We start from the raw sequence: 20905 nt of genomic DNA, 5'->3' as shown, positions 1-20905 counted from the left end.
CATTTCATTGAATATATATTTTTTGAGCCCCAGTTATATGTACAACTTGGTACCACCTACTGAGAGTTTAACAAGGAAGGAATCCCTCTCTTCAGAGAGCTTAAATTCTGATAAAAGATGTAGATTTTTAAGATGATGATCTCAAATTGGTATTCACAGAATGAAAAGTAAAGGAACATATAGGAACCATATAAACCATGTGTTTCTTGTGAAGAAAGTGTAGAGATGTCAAGAAGGACATAACATCTAAGTTGACTTCCAAGAATCTTCTTGAGAAAATTAAGATCTTTGTGCTAACATAAACTGAATTTTGGTATGTGTTCTTAGTGTCTAAGTATCTAATATTTATTATGATAAAAGGTAATACTGTTAGTGAAACTATAAAACTATATCCACTTTACTCTGTGTTTAGGTCTCCCTCCTGTACTTGTCATTTATTAATTATAATTAAAACAGAACATTCAAAGGACAAACTATAAAAGAAGGAATAGCAAAAAGTTTCAAGTTCTTGTTGAGAGGAAAACCTTTTCTCTACCCATTTAGGTTGGAATGGTTCATCTGGGGTTGGTACTAGTCACACTGATCTCTTAGGAAACTGAAAGTAATTCCAGGGTTAATAGGTAGATTGGAAGGTCAGAGCTGCTGTGATATTTGTCCTATAATCTTTCTAAAAATCAGTCTAATCTCTGCCTTTTATTTTTTAATTAATTAGAAACACAGTGTTAATGAGCTCTTTTATCAATTGATGCTGTCATAATCATTAAGTCATTTGCATGTGTTTACAGGTGAAGACCCAGAAGAAAGGCGTGGACAGGTTCTGATCCTTCTAGTAGAGCAAGCACTTCGTTTCCATGACTACAAAGCAGCCAGTGTGCATTGTCAGGAGCTGATGTCTACAGGTGAAATAGACAAATTACTTAACACTTTGTTCAGGTCCTTTTTACATGATGAATAATGGAAAAGCTCTGTTCTGAAATCAATTGGCCTCATTGGGAAGCCAGCCACATATTCTGTAGAAGACTTGAGAGACATTTTGAGTACTGATCTATATGTGTACCATGTGCTTATATATTAATATAAGTACTTTAATGGGCTCAGGCGTTACATTGTAGCTGAGATTTTGGTTGCTTTCTATTGCCTATTAAAAATATGCTCATAATTTTAAGAACAATTTTATGTAAAATATTTTATGCTTTTGCGTGTATTTGTTATATAAAAGAAAATTTAAAAATTTTGAAGTATCTCTAATTTGTGAGTAGTTAATATCTCTAGTCTTTAATTTTATTTTTAAAAGGACAACATAGTGAATTTCAAACTGATGTTGAGAAAATAGGAAGTAGTTTGCAATCCTAAAATTTTCCATATTGAAATTCAAATTCAGGTCTCTGGAAAATCAGATTTTTTTGTGGCATAATTTCACTGGGAAAGAACATACTCCCCAGCGGGGTAGGAAGTGATGTTGCCTTATCATTGAGTCTGTACTAAATGATCCACTTTCCTTAGCTGTGTCTGAATATATGAAAGTCCAAGCATATCTTTTTGCATGCTGTCTGTGCTTTCATAGTGAGCAATTAAAAGTATAGTGCTTCACTTCCTGATAACTCATGGAGCTGTGCACGTTGGGGTTTTGCACTTTTTGTATATATACTGTTAAAGAAAAATACATTTCCGTTATTTCTTAAAAATAGTAAGACTTTACTCAGGACTTTTGCAGTAGATGTTAAAACTGTTGCAGTGCAGTAGGTGAGAGAGATCAGACTTAAGTGATACAGAAAAGACAGCAGGGAACTTAAAGCCAAGGAGCATAGTGAGGGAGTCAGTGGATGTGAACTTACTTTGAGACATCAGGGTTAGTGGGATTCTTGTTGAAGGCACGCTAGGGTGATCAGATAACAAGGATGGAGGGATGAGGGATTTGATCAGATATGATGTGTGATCAGTTAGCAAGGATGGAAGATTTTCTCTAAAGTGACTGTATAGGCTGATCACCAACACTGAACTGCACAGGCTTGTCACTGACAGCACTGGACTGTGCAGGCTCGGCAAGGATGGCCAAGGTGTAGGCCTGGTTGCCAAGAGGCTTCAAAGGAACCTGACCCATACTTGGTCAAGGAAAGAATCTTTTGTCAGTACATTTATGAAAGCATTTAAAACTCTGGGAGAAAAAACTTAATGCTTTATAACCTCAACAGTAGAAAATCAGTTTCATAAAAGAGCAACATTCTATAATACTACGCAGTGTAAATATTAACTAATTAATAAGCCAATGTTAGTATTAAGCAATATTCGCTTTGTAGCAGTAAGTTCAGAATAATTATGGTTGTTTTGAGAAGACAGTGTGTTACTCTAAAATTATTTAGAGAGCTTTGTTAAGAATTTTATTCCCATACGGGTATTACCTAGACTTCTACTTAATATATTTAGAGAAGTTATTCTGATCAGGGTCTTTGTACTTATACAAAACAAACCCTTTCAAACTGCAACTTAGTACTTAGAGCAAACAAACTCTTTCAACTAGAACTCCTTCAACCATAGATACAAATATATTTTAAGGATCCAGAGTATAAAATTGTGTAGGAAAAAGATCTCTGCTGGGAGCCAGCGTTGACTTTTTGCTTTGCTCTGTCCTTGGATCTCTGTCTTCTGTAGACTGAATGATTCTGTGTAGCTGCCTATAATAATTTTTCTTTTCTCCCACTTTGCAGTTTACAAAGTGCTTTTAAATAGAAATGTTATTTAATCCTTCAACAACTCAGTGAGGATGGCATTATTATTGTCCCTTTGTAGTCGTAAAAGAAGTGTGACACTTGGAACTCTTTCGAGCTCACACAAGTGCTAAAATAGCAGAATTGGGCTATACCCTCAAGTCTTCTGAATTCAGACACCCAGCTTTTTACCCAAAGTTAAAGCTAAGTAATGTTATTTGTAGTCATTGTCAGATAATCTAAAAAGGAGCAGAGTTTGTCAGAACAATGCGTCTGGAATATTGCTAAACTTGTTGGATAATAAAGCAGCATAGTATTTCTTTTCTATCCTTATGTTATGCATCACTAATGATGAAGATGGTGCTTTGGTAACGCAAGACCTGAGCAGAAAGCCATTGAATTTCTCATGTTAGATTGGAGATTTTTCTTCTTGTGAAAATTAGTTTGTTTTTTTCTTGCCAATTTTGCAGGTTACTCTAAGAGCTGGGATGTTTGTAGCCAGTTAGGACAATCAGATAGTTACCGGGACTTGACCACTCGTCAGGAGCTTATGGCTTTTGCTTTGACACATTGCCCTCCTAGCAGCATTGAACTTCTTTTGGCAGCTAGCAGCTCTCTACAGGCAGAAGTAAGTGTTCCCAGTAAAGTAAATACTGAACTGTATGAAATATATTTTGTTGGGTGCATGGGTCTGAGATTTGTGATCATTTTTTCAAATAATATGATAATTTTAATTTATGGGAGAAGAATAGCTTGTCACTTATGTGAAAAGGGATTTAAAGCTATTAGGATATAAAATAATGTTGGCCTCTTACAATAAGGAAGAAAGGGTAAAAGCAAGTATGAGAAAAACAGGAAGTAGTACTAAGAAGTAAATTATTGAATATAATGGGGAAAGTTAGTGTTGTCAAAAATAAAACATAAGAAATGGTCATATAAAATATATTTGAAACCATAGGAGTTAAAAACCAGTGGTGACAGCATCCCTTGGAGGCCCTTTGGGAATGGCAGGGGAAAGAGTTATGGTTGTGGAGATGCTGAATTCCTAAAATTCACAGGCTAGATCTGCCAAAGGGTGGCTAATGCTCTTGTTACTAAAATATAGGAAGAGGTCAGTACAGGATATAAGAATATAGGAAGAGATTCTGGAATTCTCTCATGTCCTTGTCATTCAATATATTGTATGCCCGCTTTTCCACCAGTGGTTCTTACTTCTGAAACTGGGAAGCTGTTCAGGAAGTCCAGAAGTTAAGCCTGTTCCCCAAAGCAGTTCGTTATGAAATAGCAGTTTTTCCCTCAAGAGTAATTTTTAAATTTCCAGGCTACATTGTGAAGTTAGGTGAATTTAAAAGTACAGTTCCTTTATAGTATGTTCTTTTTCCAGATTCTTTATCAAAAAGTGAATTTCCAGATCCATCCAGAAGGAGGAGAGAGTATCAACGTTCCACCATTAATTAGTAAAACGCTGCAAGAGGTGAGTTAGTCTGAGCCAGAGGAATTTCAAATGTAGCCAGGAGTAGAGTGAAATGGGAATGCCTTGCCCCTGTGTTTGTGTGCGTTTGTGTGTGTGTGTGTGTGTGTGTATGTATAGAGACTGTTTTTCTTTTAAAAGTGCGTGTGCATGTGTGTGTGAAATTCAATGTTCACATTAAAAAAAAAAGGTACTTGAGAGTGTTCATCTTAATGAATTTCACAAAGACTGTATCCATGAAAGCACCAGACAGAAATAGTGTATGACCAGCCTTCCACAAGTCCCTACACACCCTCTCCCAATTTAATTTCTAGCTCTTCCTTCCCCTTCCAGACATCACCACTGTCATGACACCAGGTCTTTGTGGCTTTTGTTTTTGTTTTAAAGCATTTTAGTACCCATCACACCTCTCCCAATATGATAGTTTTTAATTTTACTGTTTTAGTACTTAACAGAAATAGCTATGCTCCATATTGTTGGTGAGATTCATCCGTGCTCTTATGTGTAGTGAGTTTATTCATTGTTACTGCAGTGGAGAAATTAATTGCAGTGAGCGTATTTTTACAGTTATCTGTTATGATGTTGATCCATGTTGGTGTCTTTTCAATTTTGGCTAAAACCAAAACTGCCTCATCAGTTTGTACGTGTCATACTGTTCTCTCCGGCATCTACTTACCCAGCCCTGGAAGCATATGTTAGCAGATATCCATAGTTGCAACTGCAGTCAGTAACCCTGAAAGATTTTCCAAAGTGGTTTTACCGATTGCACTTTCAACAGCAGTGTTTGGGGTTGTCATTTATTCCAATCTAGCACTTGGGCGTCATTAGTTTTTTTTTTTTTTTTTTAATTTTACCTATTCCCTAAGTACTTAGTAATCCTTCTTTATGGTCTTGATTTGCATTTTTCTCATTACTAATGAGAAGGAATTAGTTTAAGAGAGATCCTCTTTTGTGAGGTACCTGTTCAATTCTCTTGCCCATTTTCTATAGGATTTTTCTTCTTTTCCTTCACCTTATTGAGATTCTTGTGAATAAAACTTGTCTGAACCACTTAAATATGTATGCTTCTCAAGATAGTTCATCCCGGGAGAGAAAGGAGGGAGTACATAACCTCTAACACTTTTCGTCTCTTGGTAAGTGTTGGCTCCATGACATTTCATTCTCCATTACTATTTCTAACCATGTAAAATTGGCTTTTTTTTTTTTAAGGTTGAAGCAAGTAGCCCATTTTTTGATATTTTAATTAGATCAGTTAAGAGATGATAATCCTCAGGGGTGCCCAGTGGCTCAGTCGGTTAAGTGTCTGCCTTTGGCTCAGGTCATGATCTCAGGGTACTGGGATCAAACCCCATTTGTGTCAGCTCCCTGGTCAGTGAGGAGTCTGTCTTGTTTTCACGGTCTCTCAAATAAATAAATAAAACCCTAGAAAAAACAGAGAGAGATGCTAATCCTCTTTATAGATTGGTTTTCTGTAGGATTTCTTTAAATGGTAAGTTTCACTTTCAAAATGCTAAATGTCATTCGTTTTGGAAGATGTCTATTGTGATGGGTGAGCTGTACCTAGTCTCTCTCTCTCTTTTTTTTTAATTGGCTGTATCTGTTTTTCCAAACTCATTTGGGGTTGTGTACTATAGTTACTTCTGGAAGTCTCATACAAAGCTTCACTTGTAGAATCTGTTGATGGAGTTCCTGCAGAGATACTCAGTTTTTGCATATACTGGAATATGGATGGCTATGCCATTTCCGTAATTCTTTGTTTTATGTGAAAATTCACTTTGACAAACATATTGAATACATCTATATAACTGTATTTCAGTGCTGAATGATCTGAGGAGCTCAGAGTTGTTTGTAGTGTGACTCTTGTTTTTAAGGAGTTTTCTCCTATTCTTCTGTAATGGTGGCTTTGGAACAGCACCGACCAATAGATTTTTCTACAGTGAGGGAGACATTCTGTATCCCAACTGTTCAGTATGGTAGCCACTAGTCACATGTGCTACTGAGTACTTGAAATATGGCTAGGGCACCTAAGGAATAAATCTTTAAATTTAATCATATTTAAGTTAAATTTAAATAGCTACATGAGGATATCGGTTACCAGATTGGATATCACAGTTGCAGAAGATCAGACACGGAATGGAGCATTGTGTTCTGCTGTCAACTGCAGACAGAGGACTTTGTTGTTGCTGTTGTTGCATTCCCTCTGAATGCCATAGCATTTTCTAGGGCCCTGGAGTATTTTGGATGTGTTTTGTTCTTTGGCATGTTTTGACTTGTAGTCATACTGATTACTGTTGGTTTGTTTTTTTCATTGGATATGAAAGCACATTAAGTTCTGTGGTATTCTTCTATGGGATCCAGAGCAGTTCTTATATTGGCCAGCAGTTCCTAAATGTTTGATATATTAGAAGAAAGTTGGCCAATTTTACCATCTTTCAAGGTCCAGTTGAATACCCAGTTTCAATGACATTTTCTGTATCTCAAGGTTTGTATCTTTTGAGCTTCTGGTCCTTCTCCACTGATTCAGCCACATCTCCTGTCTTTTTACCTGTTTGTCTAGCCTCATCTCTTTTCATGCCTCCCAAATATGCACTGTGTTCCAGTCCTGCTGAACTCACCACCGTTCTCTGGCTTTGTCACACCTTTGGCATGATTTAGAGTTTTCTCTCTGCCTCTCCTGCCCTTCTTGCTTTATGCTCTGGTCATCTTTTTTATCCCTTGATCCCCTGAAGTATCCCTTTATTTGTAAAGTTTTCCTTGAGTCCTCTATTCCTCCTCCCTTATCTCCCACATACTCTCACATCATCATGTCAGCACTTATGTGGTATGCTTTAGTATTGTGTGGTAACTGGAAGTATGTTTTTTATCTTTGTACTCTCTTCTTTCTATAGGGTGGCTGTCACATAGTGAATGCCTAAGAAGTGTTTGATAAAGCTCAGTTGGAAACTCTCACTGCATAAATATTAGTCTGTAGTAAAAATTAATTAGAAAGTAGATTTTAGCTTAAAAATAAAAGGGATTTCCCATTTAATTCACTTATATATGCTATGGCGGCTATTGTGATCCTGTTATATTTTGGCCAGTGTAAGGGGTGTATCATTTCTCTGTTCAGCCTAGAATTGCAAAGTGTTTCTGTTGAGTTCAGCTCCATAAGCTTATTCTGAATCCCCATCCTTCTTTATAAAATCCATGAAAAGCCTTTGTGACTTTTGGTTTCCTATTTTCTCCTTCTACAATGAATTAGAATGTGTCAACCTGGCCCTTTAGTGGCTTCTTTGGAATAGGACATGCTGTGTCACTGTTAAGTGGACACGTATTCATCCATTAGTCTAGTAAATGAAGGAGACCACCAGCTGTCCTTTACATGTTCTGTTTAGCAAGGAAAAGGGATTCTTCCAAAATGATTCTTTTTTTTCCTCCTTCCCCCTTTTTTTGGTAGCTCCTTAAAAGCTTTCTTGTCTTCGTTTGTCCTTTTTCAGCAAGTTCATTCAAGAAATCTAGATCTCATGAAGAGCAAATCCATACCCTCAGTGAACACATTATGGCTTTGATTCATGAAGCACATTTCAGAATATTATAGCTACTATTATTAGATTAAAATACAGTGCTTAGCTGTAAGATGCTGTGTGTTACACATTAACAGTAGATATAATAACCACATTAAATTATAACTCACAAATGAGAGCTGACTATATGTGTAATCTGCTTAATGTTCAAGACTTTCATTACTCAGTTTGAAAATAATAATTTTTATTTTTATATCCAAGCAAAGTAAAGATTTAATTGCTTCACAGTAGTAGCATTTGCATTAGTTCAAGAGGAGCCTACAAGTTTGAAGATATCGGCTGTTGTCCCTGTGAACAAGATATTACTTTATAAATAGAACGGAATGCTTATTTTGTGAATAATTACCAAAATTACAGTTTTCCAGTTTCTTATTAACGTTGGTTATTATGGTTTTTTTTTTTAAGATGTAGCTGTATTCTACCATTTAGAGTGTATTAACATTTGTTTAGCTAGTATTGGTTATATCATTTAGCCAATGGTATTTTCCCCCAGATAAATCTAATTAGCTTTGGAAATGGATTATATATAAGGTTCCCATTAAAAAATCATTTTCACTGTGGGAAAACTTGTGAACATTTTAAGTGGCTATAGATTTATACAGCTGGTCTAATTAATGTTTAGAACTGGGCCATGGGCTAAGCATAGAGTGATTTTGAATTTATAGAAGGATTGTTTAGAAATATCTAGAAGTGAGCAAAATGGCAGTTGTCTTTCAGTATCAGAGACAACCATCTATTTTTCAACTCATCAGTTGGTGGACATTTAGGTTGTTACTACTTTTTTGTTATCATGAATAATGTTGCTTTGAATATCGGTGCACAAGTCTCTCTATAGAAATGTGTTTTGATTTTTCTTGTAGGTATGTAGGAGTAGAACTGCTGCATTGCATGTATATATGTGTTTAACATTTAAAGAAGCTGCCAAATTGTTTCCCAAAGTGGCTACACCATTTTCCTTTCCCACCAGGAGGAGGTATTTAGATTCCTGTGTCTCCACATTCTCATGAACACTTGGTTGTTACCTGGCTTTTTGACGAAAGCCATTCTTAGGGATGTGTGTGATATATCATTATCATCCCAGTGTGCATTTTTCAAATAACTAATGATGCTGAGCATCTTTTTTATGTACTGCTGCTTACTGAGCTGTAAAAGTTTTGTTGTTGTGTTTTTGTTTTTTTTTTAAATTCTGGCTACAAGTCTTTTTTTAAGTATATGATTTGAAAATATTTTTCTCTCCATGTGTAACTTGACTTTTTTTATTTCTTAATGGTAGTTTTTGAAGTGCAAAACCTTTTAATGTTGCTGAAGTCCAGCTTATCAATATTCTTCTGTTGCTTCTGCTTTTGGTGTTGTAGCTAAGATAATTGGTGCCTAAATTAAGGTTATGGAAATTTATTCCTATGCTTTTTTCTAAGAGTTTTATAGTTTTAGCTCTTATATTTATTGAGAAGTAAGTAAAAAGAGGCTACTTTGTGTGTGAAATAACTATAGGCTTGAGGAAGATCCACATACAAAAGATGAATTTAGAATTTCATACCATACACAAAATTTAGTTCAATGGGATGATACTAGTTTTGCTTTCTTTTATATTTTATGATAGCTTATTCTTTCTTGAAGGATTTTAAATCTCATATTTGATATGCACAAAGACAAATTAATACTTTGAAGTTTTATTTTCTTATTTTTTAAAAGATTTTATTTATTCACGAGAGATGCAGAGAGAGAGAGAGAGAGAGAGAGAGAGAGAGAGGCAGAGACACAGGCAGAGGGAGAAGCAGGCTCCATGCAGGGAGCCCGATGTGGGACTCAGTCCTGGGACTCCAGGATCATGCCCCAGGCCGAAGGCAGGCACTAAACTGCTGAGCCACCCAGAGATCCCTATTTTGAAGTTTTAAAAGAAACCATTTCATTTGGAATGTATTTTTATTAATTACCACTTTACTGTCTCTTTTCCCTAGGTGTTTTAGAATTTTGTTTTCAAGCTCATTGTTGTGCCATCCTGTTCCGTTTATGTATGAACTCCTTGGACCCTGTCTGAGGATTCTGTAGTTTTATGGTTTTCCTCAGTCTGAACCCTTGGTGTGTCTGTCTAGAACCATGTCCTATAACACCTTTTGACACGAGATTCACTACCCTTTTTAGTGTTGAGGATCTGAAAAATACAGGCATGGAGCCAATGAGGGGCGTGGGCTGTGTCTTAGTTCTCTGTCTCTCTAGACCTGCAGTTTTATATAAATACATAGTCCCAGGCAGTGGGTCTGAGCTTCTTATAGGGCATCCTTTTGATTCACAATTCTCTAGAAAGGAGCAACTGGCAGCCATTACCAGCATCAGAATTCTGAGCCCCCAAATGTTGAATTCCATTGAACTTGAGTGCCTTTCTACTCTTTTCATCAATTATCCTCAGTATTTTGGAGCAGAATGAGCACACTGAAACATGGTTTCATTGCTCCATCTTAACCGGAATTCATAATGGGTTTTTTTAGTTACAAAAATAATACAGGCTTTTATTTTAGCAATCCATTTGGAATTTTTTTTTTAAGATTTTATTTATTCATAGAGACACAGAGAGAGAGAGAGAGGCAGAGACACAGGCAGAGGGAGAAGCAGGCTCCATGCAGAGAGTCCAACGTGGGACTCGATCCAGGGTCTCCAGGATCACGCCCTGGGCTGCAGGCGGCGCTAAACCACTGTGCCACTGGGGTTGCCCTTAGCAATCCATTTAAAAGGAGACATGGTTCAGATAATTGGTATTATTTGGCATATTTTATTCCTGAAAGTGAAAAAGTGAAACATCTGTGATAAAATACTAACATTTGTTAACTTTTGATAAGTATGTGAAAATTTGTGGTAACTTTGATTTTTCTACTCTTTAAAAAGATGAAATAATTTAATCATCTGTACATAAATATGATAAGTCCTCTTTCTTCTCTTGGTTCTTTCCACCTATACCATGAATCCTATTGCTTAGAGGTAAACACTTTTAAGTTTACACACACACACACACACACACACATATATATATATATCTCCCAGACTTTTTTTGGATTATAAACAGGTTTTCTGTGCATCTCTTATCTGTCTCGTGGAGAATTATTATTTTATTTTTTGGACTAAAATGGAATAATATTGCATAAATTAACTTGAGGCTTTTTTCATATAATGTTATATGTCATGGATACTTGTCTCATATACAAACCACTTATATAAAGGTAAGTTAGTGGTCTTTTGATGTATATACAGTGATTTATTTATCTTTTTCTTTGTTTTTGAACATTTAGATTGTGTTCGATTTTCCTCTATTTTAGACTGAGCTGCACTAACCATTTTATGTACGTATTTTGCATAGTTAAACTAGCATTGTTCTGGGATAAAGTGGTAGAAATGGGCTCCTGAGTTAGAGAATTTCCTATTTTCTTGTGACGTATCCTCCATAAGTTTGTGTAATTGCCGATACTGCTTCTTTACTGTTCTGCTGCCTGGTCAGTGTTTTCTATGGGAAACTGGGTTTATGATAATCAGTGCCATCCGTGAACTAGGTAGTAACACAGTGACAACACCATTCTAATACACATTTCAGTCAGTATGTAGTGTTTCCTCCTGAGAGCTGACCAAAGGAGGATGCAGTCCATCTGCTTACTGGCATGCTTGTAGGATAATGTGTTTGCCTAGACCATAGTTTGATGGTCAGGACTATGAATCTTATCATTATGATTGGCTTGGAGAATCTGTATCATAATTTCCATTTTTCACAAAGGCTTAGATTAGCTGCCTCCTTTCACACCTCCATTGGTATTCCAGGTTTGGTTTTTTCATTCATTCCACCCTTTCTTCATAGGGCTCATGGATTTCTAATTGTTTGTTTTCATTAAGTTTCTTTTAGTAACAAAAATTTTTTTTTTTACTTTTAATCTAGTCTTGCTGCTTAAATCCACTTGATAACTTTTCAAAAATAAAATATTTTCGTTTCAGTGAAATTTGGGGAATTTGACAGTTTCCTATTAAGGAGGCCTTGTGATATGACCACTCACCCCTGGAGGAGCTCACACCTACTGTTCTTAGGGACTAATACTCTCCTTTGTGTTCACTTAGCAGTGGTCACATCTTTTTCTCCTGTTACCTTTTATCTACTCATCAGGAGTCTTTTTCTCCTTTCTGTTTAATCACAACAGCTTGTGTTTGGATCTCCAGTGACTTCATATTGCTAAATTCATGGGTCAAATCTGTCTTTATCTTATTTGACCTACCAGTGACATTGGATATATACTTGTTTCAGGGACAGCCTATTTGTCTTCTTTGTACTTTATTGGCCACTTATTCTCCTCATGTTTGTTGGTCCTTCCTCATTTTCCCAGATAAATGGTAGATACCCCAGGTCTCAGTCTTTATTTTTATTTTATGTATTTATTTATTTATTTTGGTCTCAGTCTTTAAATCTCTTCTCTATTTACACTCATTCCTAAATGATTACATCCATTATCATGACTTTAAATATCAAGTTTGTGCAGATGATTCCCTGCTTATACCATGAGCCCTCATCTTCTGAGTTCCAGGCTTATATGTATGGCTGCCAAACTAACATCTGTACTTGGCTTTCTTACAGACATCAGCCTCAATGTGTTAAAAGTGAACCGCTGATTTTAACATCCCATGCTCCACCTGGGCAAACAGTGGTGTTCCTTCTGTGCTATATCCTATGTCAGAAAATGGCAGCTCCATATTTCTAGTTGTTTAGGACATAAACCTTATTGTCATCCTCAGTTCTTCTCTTTGTCCTACATAACACATACGATCTGTCAAGAAACCCTCTTGGCTTCACTTTCCTAGTAGACTTGGAAGTGGACCATATTTTCCTATTACCACTGCTACCACCCTGGTCTAATTATCACTGTGTCTCCCCTAGAGTTTTATGGTGGTTATTCTGTTTGTCTGCCTGCTTGAGCTCTTTTCCTTGCTGTTGTCTGTGCTCAACAAGGCAGCCAGAGCGATTCTTTAAAAATACTCATGCCATGTCCCTCAGAGTACAAATTAAGTGGTTAGGATCTCCTACAATGACACCCATGATCTGTTTCCCTTCTTCCTGTTTTGACTTGATTTCTTGTCTCCTCTCCTACCCCAAATTTGGCTTTGCTCAGCACACTTTAGTCATATTGACCTTCTTGCCATTCTTTAAACATTCCCATCAAGTTCTCCCTCTGGGTCCTTGTACTTTGTTCTACCTGCAGTGTTCTCCACATACCCAGATGACTTGGCCTCGCTTCTTCCAGGTCTCTGCTCAGATGTCTCCTCAGTGAGAGCTTCCCTGGTTTCTACATACACAATTATACGCTACCTTATTTTTCTTCCTAGCTCTTATCCTATCATTTATCAGATATACTTCTCTGATATGTTTATATTAATTTTTTACTTACGTTCTCTTGGAATGGTAGGGGGAGATCTTTGTGGCAGGAACAATGTTCATGCTATTTTCAGTATCTAGAACATTGTCCTTGTTATACTTAATATAAAAAATATCTGTTGAATATGTGAATAAAATAAATGAGGAAGGTTAAGCTGTGGATATGATGGGTGGAGATAGATTCTGTTACTATAAGGGGGGGAATATTTGAATGGGATCCAATTGGATAAGTTCTCAGTTCATTGGTAAAATAAGACAAATTTTCTATTTGCCTTTCTTTCCTAATGTACTAGGAGTTCTTTGAGAGCAGGGATAACATCGTAATCATCATGGTAACCCTGTTGCCTAACACTGGGTCTTAAACATAGTAGGCATGCTAGAAGTATGTGTTCAGTAAATTTATTTTGTGGATGTATTAAGAACACCAAATCATTTATCAAAAGTGATTTAAAAATTGGGCCTGGTAAAAGAAAATTAAAATAATACTTCATCTACTTCTGTTTCTCCTAACTGCAGGCCTCTTAATCTTGGCCCAACAATGCTAGGAGATTCAGGAAGGGTTTGATTCCCAAAGCCCCTGAAATCATGTGTCATATTTGGTGTATGTGTATGTGTCAGTCTGTGACTTTGTGTGTTTATCTTTGTCTACATACATGTGCAGTTTTTTTCTGGAGAAAGGACTTAAAGCTTTCATCAGAATTGTATCGTGGTTCATGACTTGCAGAGGAAAAAACATCTAAATTATAACTCAGTCTGTTATTTAGCAGATGAACCGAAACAGAGTCTGACTTTATAGTGAGTGATTTATTCCATGGGGTATTTTTCTACTGCTTCTTCTGACAGATACTTCTAAAAGTAGCATCACCAGTAATAAAGATTGTATTCTTATCATTTTGAGGTCAGGGTGAAATTTACTATAAGTGTTAGGTGCAGGGAAGAACTTTGGATCATCTAAAATCTGTGGGAGGAGAAGGGATAGTGGATGAGTTCAGTTCGAGTGCTCTTTGTAATGCTTACATAGTTTGTGTATATCGCCAGCTCATTTTATGGTAGGCATCCTGATTTCTCATAAATTAATCCTTTTGTTACCAGACACCAGAGAATGCAACTCCAAAATAGATTATTCTTTATAGTAATTGATCAACAGGAATCATTTCTGTAAGCCAAGCTTGACATGTGGAGCTATTCTTGTTCTCATGAACCTGATGGTAATGGTGTTTGTTGCAGAATTTGAAAAATACTATCGATGCTTAATCAGTTAACCTTTGAGCTATGTAACACAGTTGACATTAATGAGATTTCATGTTAAATTTTATGCTGGGAGTTGTTGATTTGGTTTGGGGGATTAATCTATTTCTGCTGTTACACGTTCTAAATTAATTAGCAATGTGCAACTATGAATATAAAGAGTGCCAGTCGTAATCATTTGAGGAGTAAATTTTGCCTAACCTCTTTTTTCTTTCCCCATTACATGTAGTTGAAGGAAAACTATTTCCTCATTAATTACTCTTAGTTACAGTAGAATCTTGATAGACTCTACAAGTTTGATGCTTCTTGTGTGGTCCGAATTAACTTTTTATTTTACTTTTGTGATCCTCATTGGGAGACTCTCTTACAATCCTTTTATCTTACACATTTCTGAACATGCGAGTTTCGTTTATCTTCTGAAACAAACTTTTAAGTTTCATGTATTTTGAATTTCCTATCTTGAGTTAGCCTATCCATGTGAACTAGAAGTAACGTTTAGGTTCATTTTATGAAATGGAATAATTGTTTTATCACCTGTATTTTTTTATATCTTTCAGTTGACTTGGTTTTCCTCTGAGTGAAGTGGCATTGTGTTTAAGTGCCATATTTCTTACCTTGTTTATATTTTTAATTCTATATTTGGATTCGTTGATGACATTCAAATTGTTCAATATACCCTCTCAAGGAGATTCTTTTTTTTTTTTTTTTTTAAGATTTTATTTATTTATTCATGAGAGGCGCAGAGAGAGAGAGAGAGAGAGAGGCAGAGACACAGGCAGAGGGAGAAGCAGGCTCCATGCAGGGAGCCCAACGTGGGACTCCATCCCGGGTCTCCAGGATCAGGCCCTGGGCTGAAGGTGGCGCTAAACCGCTGAGCCACCCAGGCTGCCCTCTCAAGGAGATTCTAAAGATGAACAAGATTTGAAAATGTAGCATGAAATCTTATTTGAATAACAGTTAGCTACTATAGGCACAACATATTAGGCTTTAGAAAATGTATCCTCAAACAGTTAAATAGGCAGTAAAACCAGACTTCTTATACATATCTAAGGATACAAACTACAGGTTAGGGGGATTTTCACCTACTTTGAGGATATAGTAATGAATGAACATAGTCCCTACCCTTCAAAAGCTACTGTCTGGTTGGGAAGACAGACAAACAAAATATCTGCATATTATGGTAAGTGCATTAGAAGGATGCATTTATGCTACAGATGCAAAGGAGATGGGGTAGCAAATTGTTGTAACAGGATTTTACTTACATGTTAAGGAAAATATGGAAGAACTTCTTTGTGACCTTGGAGTAGGCAATGATTTTTTAAAAAATATTTCATTTATTTGAGAGAGAGAGAGAGAGAGAGAGAGAGAGAGAGAGTGTGTGTGTGTGTGTGTGTGTGTGTGTGTGTGTGTGTGTGTGAATGTGAGGGAGGGAGGGAGGGAGCACGAGCACAGTGAGGAGCAAAGGGAGAAACAGACTCCCTACTGAGCAGGGAACCTGATGAGGGCCTTGATCCCAGGACTCTGGGATCCTGACCCAAGCCAAAGGCAGATGCTCAACTGACTGAGCTACCCACATGCCCCTGATTTCTTAAATATACAAAAAATACTAATCATAAAGTCAAAAAAACCTGATAAATTGTAATTTAAAATTTAAGAACTATTAATCAAGCCAACATTAAAACAAAAAGATAATCTGCTAAGGAGTAGAAAATATTCACAATTTATACATTTAATAAGGGATGTGTATCCAGAATATATAAAGAATTAAAAGTGAATAAGGAAAACAGATAACTAACAGAAGAATGGCAAAACACTTGAACAGACACTTCACAAAAGCAGATGCTCAAATAGCCAACATATACATAAAACTTTTTTTTAAAGATTTTATTTATTTATTCATGAGAGACACAGAGAGAGAGACACACACACAGAGAAAGAGACAGAGAAAGTGAGACAGAGAGAGGCAGAGACACAGGCAGAGGGAGAAGCAGGCTCCATGCAGGGAGCCTGATGTGGGACTTGATCTGGGGTCTAGCAGGATCACACCCTGGGCTGAAGGCAGGCGCTAAACTGCTGAGCCACTCAGGGATCCCATATACGTAAAAAATTATTCAACTTCATTAGTCACCGGAGAGATACAAATTAAAACCACAGAGAGATGCTGCTCACTGGTACTGCTAAAAGGAAAAAGACACATATGAAATGTGGCATGGATGTGGAGTAACCAGAACTTTTATTGTAATTGGTTATTAGATAGAGTATCAGTTGGTGTGACCATTTTAGAAAATTTTTGGCACTGTTTACTAAGTCTGAACAGATGCATACTCTGTGTCTAAGTAATCCTTATTTCCAGAAATGCATACTTTCTCCAAAAGTTAATTATTAGCATGTTCAGGGCCACACTTTTGGTATTGGCTCCAAACTGCAGAGGATCCCAAGTGCTCATCACAGAAAAAAAGGTTAAGTTCTGTTTACACTGTATAATCCTGTACCATTAACAGGATTGCACTGACAGTGAGTTGGACAGTTTTCAACAACTTGCAAGAATATGAATGAATTTATGTTGAATGATAAGAGATTAGACTCAAAAGAGGATGTAATTCCATTCATATAAAGTATAAAAATAGGCAAAACAAATTTATGCTGCTGGTAGTCAGAATAGTGTTTATCTTGGCCATGTGAGTGGCTGGAAGTGACCATAAAAGCACCATCGGGGATGCTGGAAGCGGCCTGTTACTTAGTCTAAGTGCGAATTACATAAGCGTGTTGAAATTTATCAACCTGTACACTCGCGTGTACACATTTTTTGATATATCTTATCCTTAAATGAAAAGGTTTTATTTTTTATTTTATTTTTTTAGAGAAAGTTTTTTTTTTTTTTTAATTTTTATTTATGATAGGCACACAGTGAGAGAGAGAGAGAGAGGCAGAGACACAGGCAGAGGGAGAAGCAGGCTCCATGCACCGGGAGCCCGATGTGGGATTCGATCCCGGGTCTCCAGGATCGCGCCCCGGGCCAAAGGCAGGCGCCAAACCGCTGCGCCACCCAGGGATCCCAAATGAAAAGGTTTTAAAGAAAGATCTCTAAGCTTGGATTAAAGACCCAAATGGAGAAAGTATACTGGCAATATTGTGTTTGTTTCATGGAACTGTGAATAAGTACTATCTTTTTGCCCCCTAATTTTTTGTTTTTCAAATCATCTTTAATGAGATTTTAGTTTTACAGTACAGAAGAATAAATGACCTTAAATGCATGTGTGTGTCTGTGTGTATGTAATATGTCAAAACTCTATGAAGAACAAGTGGACCACACATTTTGATGGCCAGACCTGGTCAAGAAGAAAGGAGACACCCGTAGGCCAATAGCCTGTGAGCAGCATATTTAGCTTACTTGATCTACAGCTTTTCTATCATATGGCATTCTCATACCTACTCTGCAATGTTAGTGTACAACTTAGTAGTGACCACAGGAAACACCTGCTCAGTACCTCTAACACATAGTATGCACTTAGTAAATATTTTTCTTCTGTTTCTTATATATTATTATTTTTTTTTAAATTTTTTTTTTTTTTTTTTATTTATGATAGTCACAGAGAGAGAGAGAGAGAGGCAGAGACACAGGCAGAGGGAGAAGCAGGCTCCATGCACCGGGAGCCCGATATGGGATTCGATCCCGGGTCTCCAGGATCGCGCCCTGGGCCAAAGGCAGGCGCCAAACCGCTGCGCCACCCAGGGATCCCTGTTTCTTATATATTATAAACAGGACTTCTGCTAGACTCTTGAGGGTCTAGATCCTTGAGGAAAAAGATGTCTAGATCTTACTTCTCTCTGTGAACCATGTCCTCTGTTCGTTCTTCCTTAGTACCTTGCGTTGTTCAGTTTTACCTCTGCTGCATCTAACCTTGCTCAGCTGACCATGAACGATTTGCCTGTGTTCTTGACTGTCTTCTGTATGTCTTTCAACTCTTCACTAAGACCCAGCCTGGTGACCGTGCTCTTAATTTCTTAGGAAGTTGAATTTCTCTGCTTATCTGACTTACCTCAACTCTTTTCACTTTTAGAAGGATTTAGAAATAAAAACATTTATACTTAATATATGCATTCAGGTAGACAAATACCCTATGGTAACCTCATATGTTCATGTCATTATGATCTTAATACAGTCCCTGATTATTTTAAATGTGGACTAATGCGCCAACCTCCTATCTGGATTCTTGTGCCTGGAATAATATTTTTAAAACACAAACCGAATTACGTTACTCCCTATCTGTCAAGGTGGCAGGGAGGTTGCTTTGGCCTGGTCAGCTGGGCTCTAGTTCCTTCTCCTTCCTTCCATCAGTGTTCTGCTCTTTGTCCTTGTGTGCCAGTGCCCGCACCTTCTCTGACTTACTAAGATTCCTCCGGTATTGCTTCATTTTGTGCTATTGTTTTTGTATAAATCTGCCTGAAAGTATCTCTGCCATTGCTCCTCAGGAGGGCCTGCCTTCTTGCCTGCTGGAATATTCCCTCCTTTCTGAAGCCCTCTATGATTGTGCATCCAGGCAGAGGAGGTATGGCCTCTCTTTGTGTTCCTGAAGTGCTTTATGTGCACTTCTGCTTTGGAAGTTGATGTTATTCTGCAGTGATGTGTCTGCATCCCTGCCTCCCTCCCTAATTTCAGAGCAACTTGAGAGCACAGACTATGTCTTGTTTTTATCACCTCATTGCTTGTTATCATGCATGATGCCTTATAAGAGTCACCCAGTAACTGCTGAGTAAGGCAAGGAATTCTCTCATTTGTTTCTGAGTGGTGGTGGTGGTTGTTTTTGTTGTTTTAGTCGTAAATTTTAAGTAATTAAAAAATCTAGCCAGTGCATTGAGATGCTTACTATATATTTTACCTATTTTTTAAATTGACACACACAAATCTACATCTGTTTAAAAAGAGACAACATATACTTCAAATTCTGAGCTTTATTTCTGGCAAAGAACTATTTTTGGCAGTGTGTTATTCATAGAGAGACACACAGAGCTGTTTCCACTCTGTGCACAGTTATTAGGGGGACAAACTTAGAAACCGATTGAAGCCAAGTGTACATGATCTCCAGAGCTTTCATGAGCCCAGAGAGAAGTGCTTAGGCTGGACTCGATCGGTTGCGTGCACAATGACCAGCTGTCCAGTGGAAAAAGGCCCCACCCTATCAGTGCAGAATGGGAACTGGAGCTAACATTGCCACTGTACACCATCAGAAGCTCGTTGGGTGAGGTTGTAGCCTTATTAGAAAAGAGGGGCCTCTGGGGTGCAGAAACTAGAATCAGCTTTTTTTCTTCTGTTGACTTAAGTCAGACATGATAGACCAGCTGTCTGCAGGACAAAGGTGGAGAATAAATCAGCCACCACTGCCATCTCCTCACACAGTGAAGAAATTAAGGAAAGAAAAGAATTCTAGTAATGCTACCATTAAAATTATTGGTGTTTTTTTGTGTGTTTTCCTTTTCAGTTGTATGCCCAGTATACATATGCAGCCTTTTGAGCCATCCTGGCACCTAACAAACTTTTGTTGATTACTCTGGAAGGGAGAATTACATTTTTTCCTACATAGGACTTTCTACCTTGTCCTTTCAGAAGTGTTGGATAATGAGTGAAACCCCAAACAGTTATTTTTACCATGGTTGCCCTTATGAGTATACAAGCAACTTACCATGGTTTTTTTTTTTTTCCTTACTAACATCCATATTTTATGTTGTTGTTTTTATTAATCAAATTACAGTGATTATACTAAGTTAATAGTTTATACTGTTGCCAGTGTCCAAAAAGCCCACAGAAAAACACAATTTTTAAAAACTTTTAATTGAGATATATTTGACATAAAATATCGTGTTAGCTTAAGATATACAGCTTATTAACTTGATACTTTTTGTTTTTTAAGCAGGCTCTATGCCCAGTGTGGAGCCCAACACAGAGCTTGAACTCAGGATCCTGAGATCAAGACCTAAAACTGAGATCAGGGGTGGGATCCTCAACCTGCTGAGCCACCCAGGGGCCCCTGATTTGATACATTTATGTTGCAATATGGTTGCCATTGTAGCTTAGCTGACACCACTACTATGTCACATAATTATAATTTCTTCTAGTGTTGGGACACAATTTTGTGTGTGTGTGTGTGTGTGTGTGTGTGTGTGTGTTAAAAGCACAGTTTAAAAAATCTTATGAGAAACCTTAACAAACTGAGTAAATTTTAAGTACTGGATAGTATAGCTTAAATTCGTTTCCTTTTGCAAGTAAGAATAAAGGTCACAGTGGTTTTCTAGAAGTTAAGTATTCTAATGTGATGTTTTCTATTCATATTTCACAAATTGAGCCACTTAAAAACCGTGCAAATTGATTATAATTCCCTTGGGACAGAAATCTGGCAGACTTGGGTGGATCTCCACTTAGTCTCACATGGCCAAAATCATGATGCCAACAGGAATATAGGACTGAGGTCTCCGTTGCCTTGCTGGCTGTCACCTGAGGGCTATTCTTAGCTTCTAGATGACA

At 37.2% G+C, this 20905-nt stretch overlaps 1 protein-coding gene across 1 annotated transcript in view; it reads left to right on the top strand.

The window, feature by feature from the left end:
- The window catches only part of NBAS (NBAS subunit of NRZ tethering complex), a 322484-nt gene that overhangs the window by 172392 nt on the left and 129187 nt on the right, over nt 1-20905 (top strand). The window contains exons 33-35 of the mRNA XM_055327484.1: nt 786-899; nt 3176-3333; nt 4090-4179. Coding sequence (XP_055183459.1) covers nt 786-899; nt 3176-3333; nt 4090-4179 — 362 coding nt within the window. The remainder of the gene's footprint in view (nt 1-785; nt 900-3175; nt 3334-4089; nt 4180-20905) is intronic.

This window comes from Nyctereutes procyonoides, unplaced genomic scaffold (assembly GCF_905146905.1).
Source record: "Nyctereutes procyonoides isolate TBG_1078 unplaced genomic scaffold, NYPRO_anot_genome, whole genome shotgun sequence".
In the NCBI taxonomy this organism is placed as follows: domain Eukaryota; kingdom Metazoa; phylum Chordata; class Mammalia; order Carnivora; family Canidae; genus Nyctereutes; species Nyctereutes procyonoides.
The sequence above is the reverse complement of the archived record's forward strand: the minus strand, read 5'-3'. Positions and strand labels throughout refer to the sequence as shown.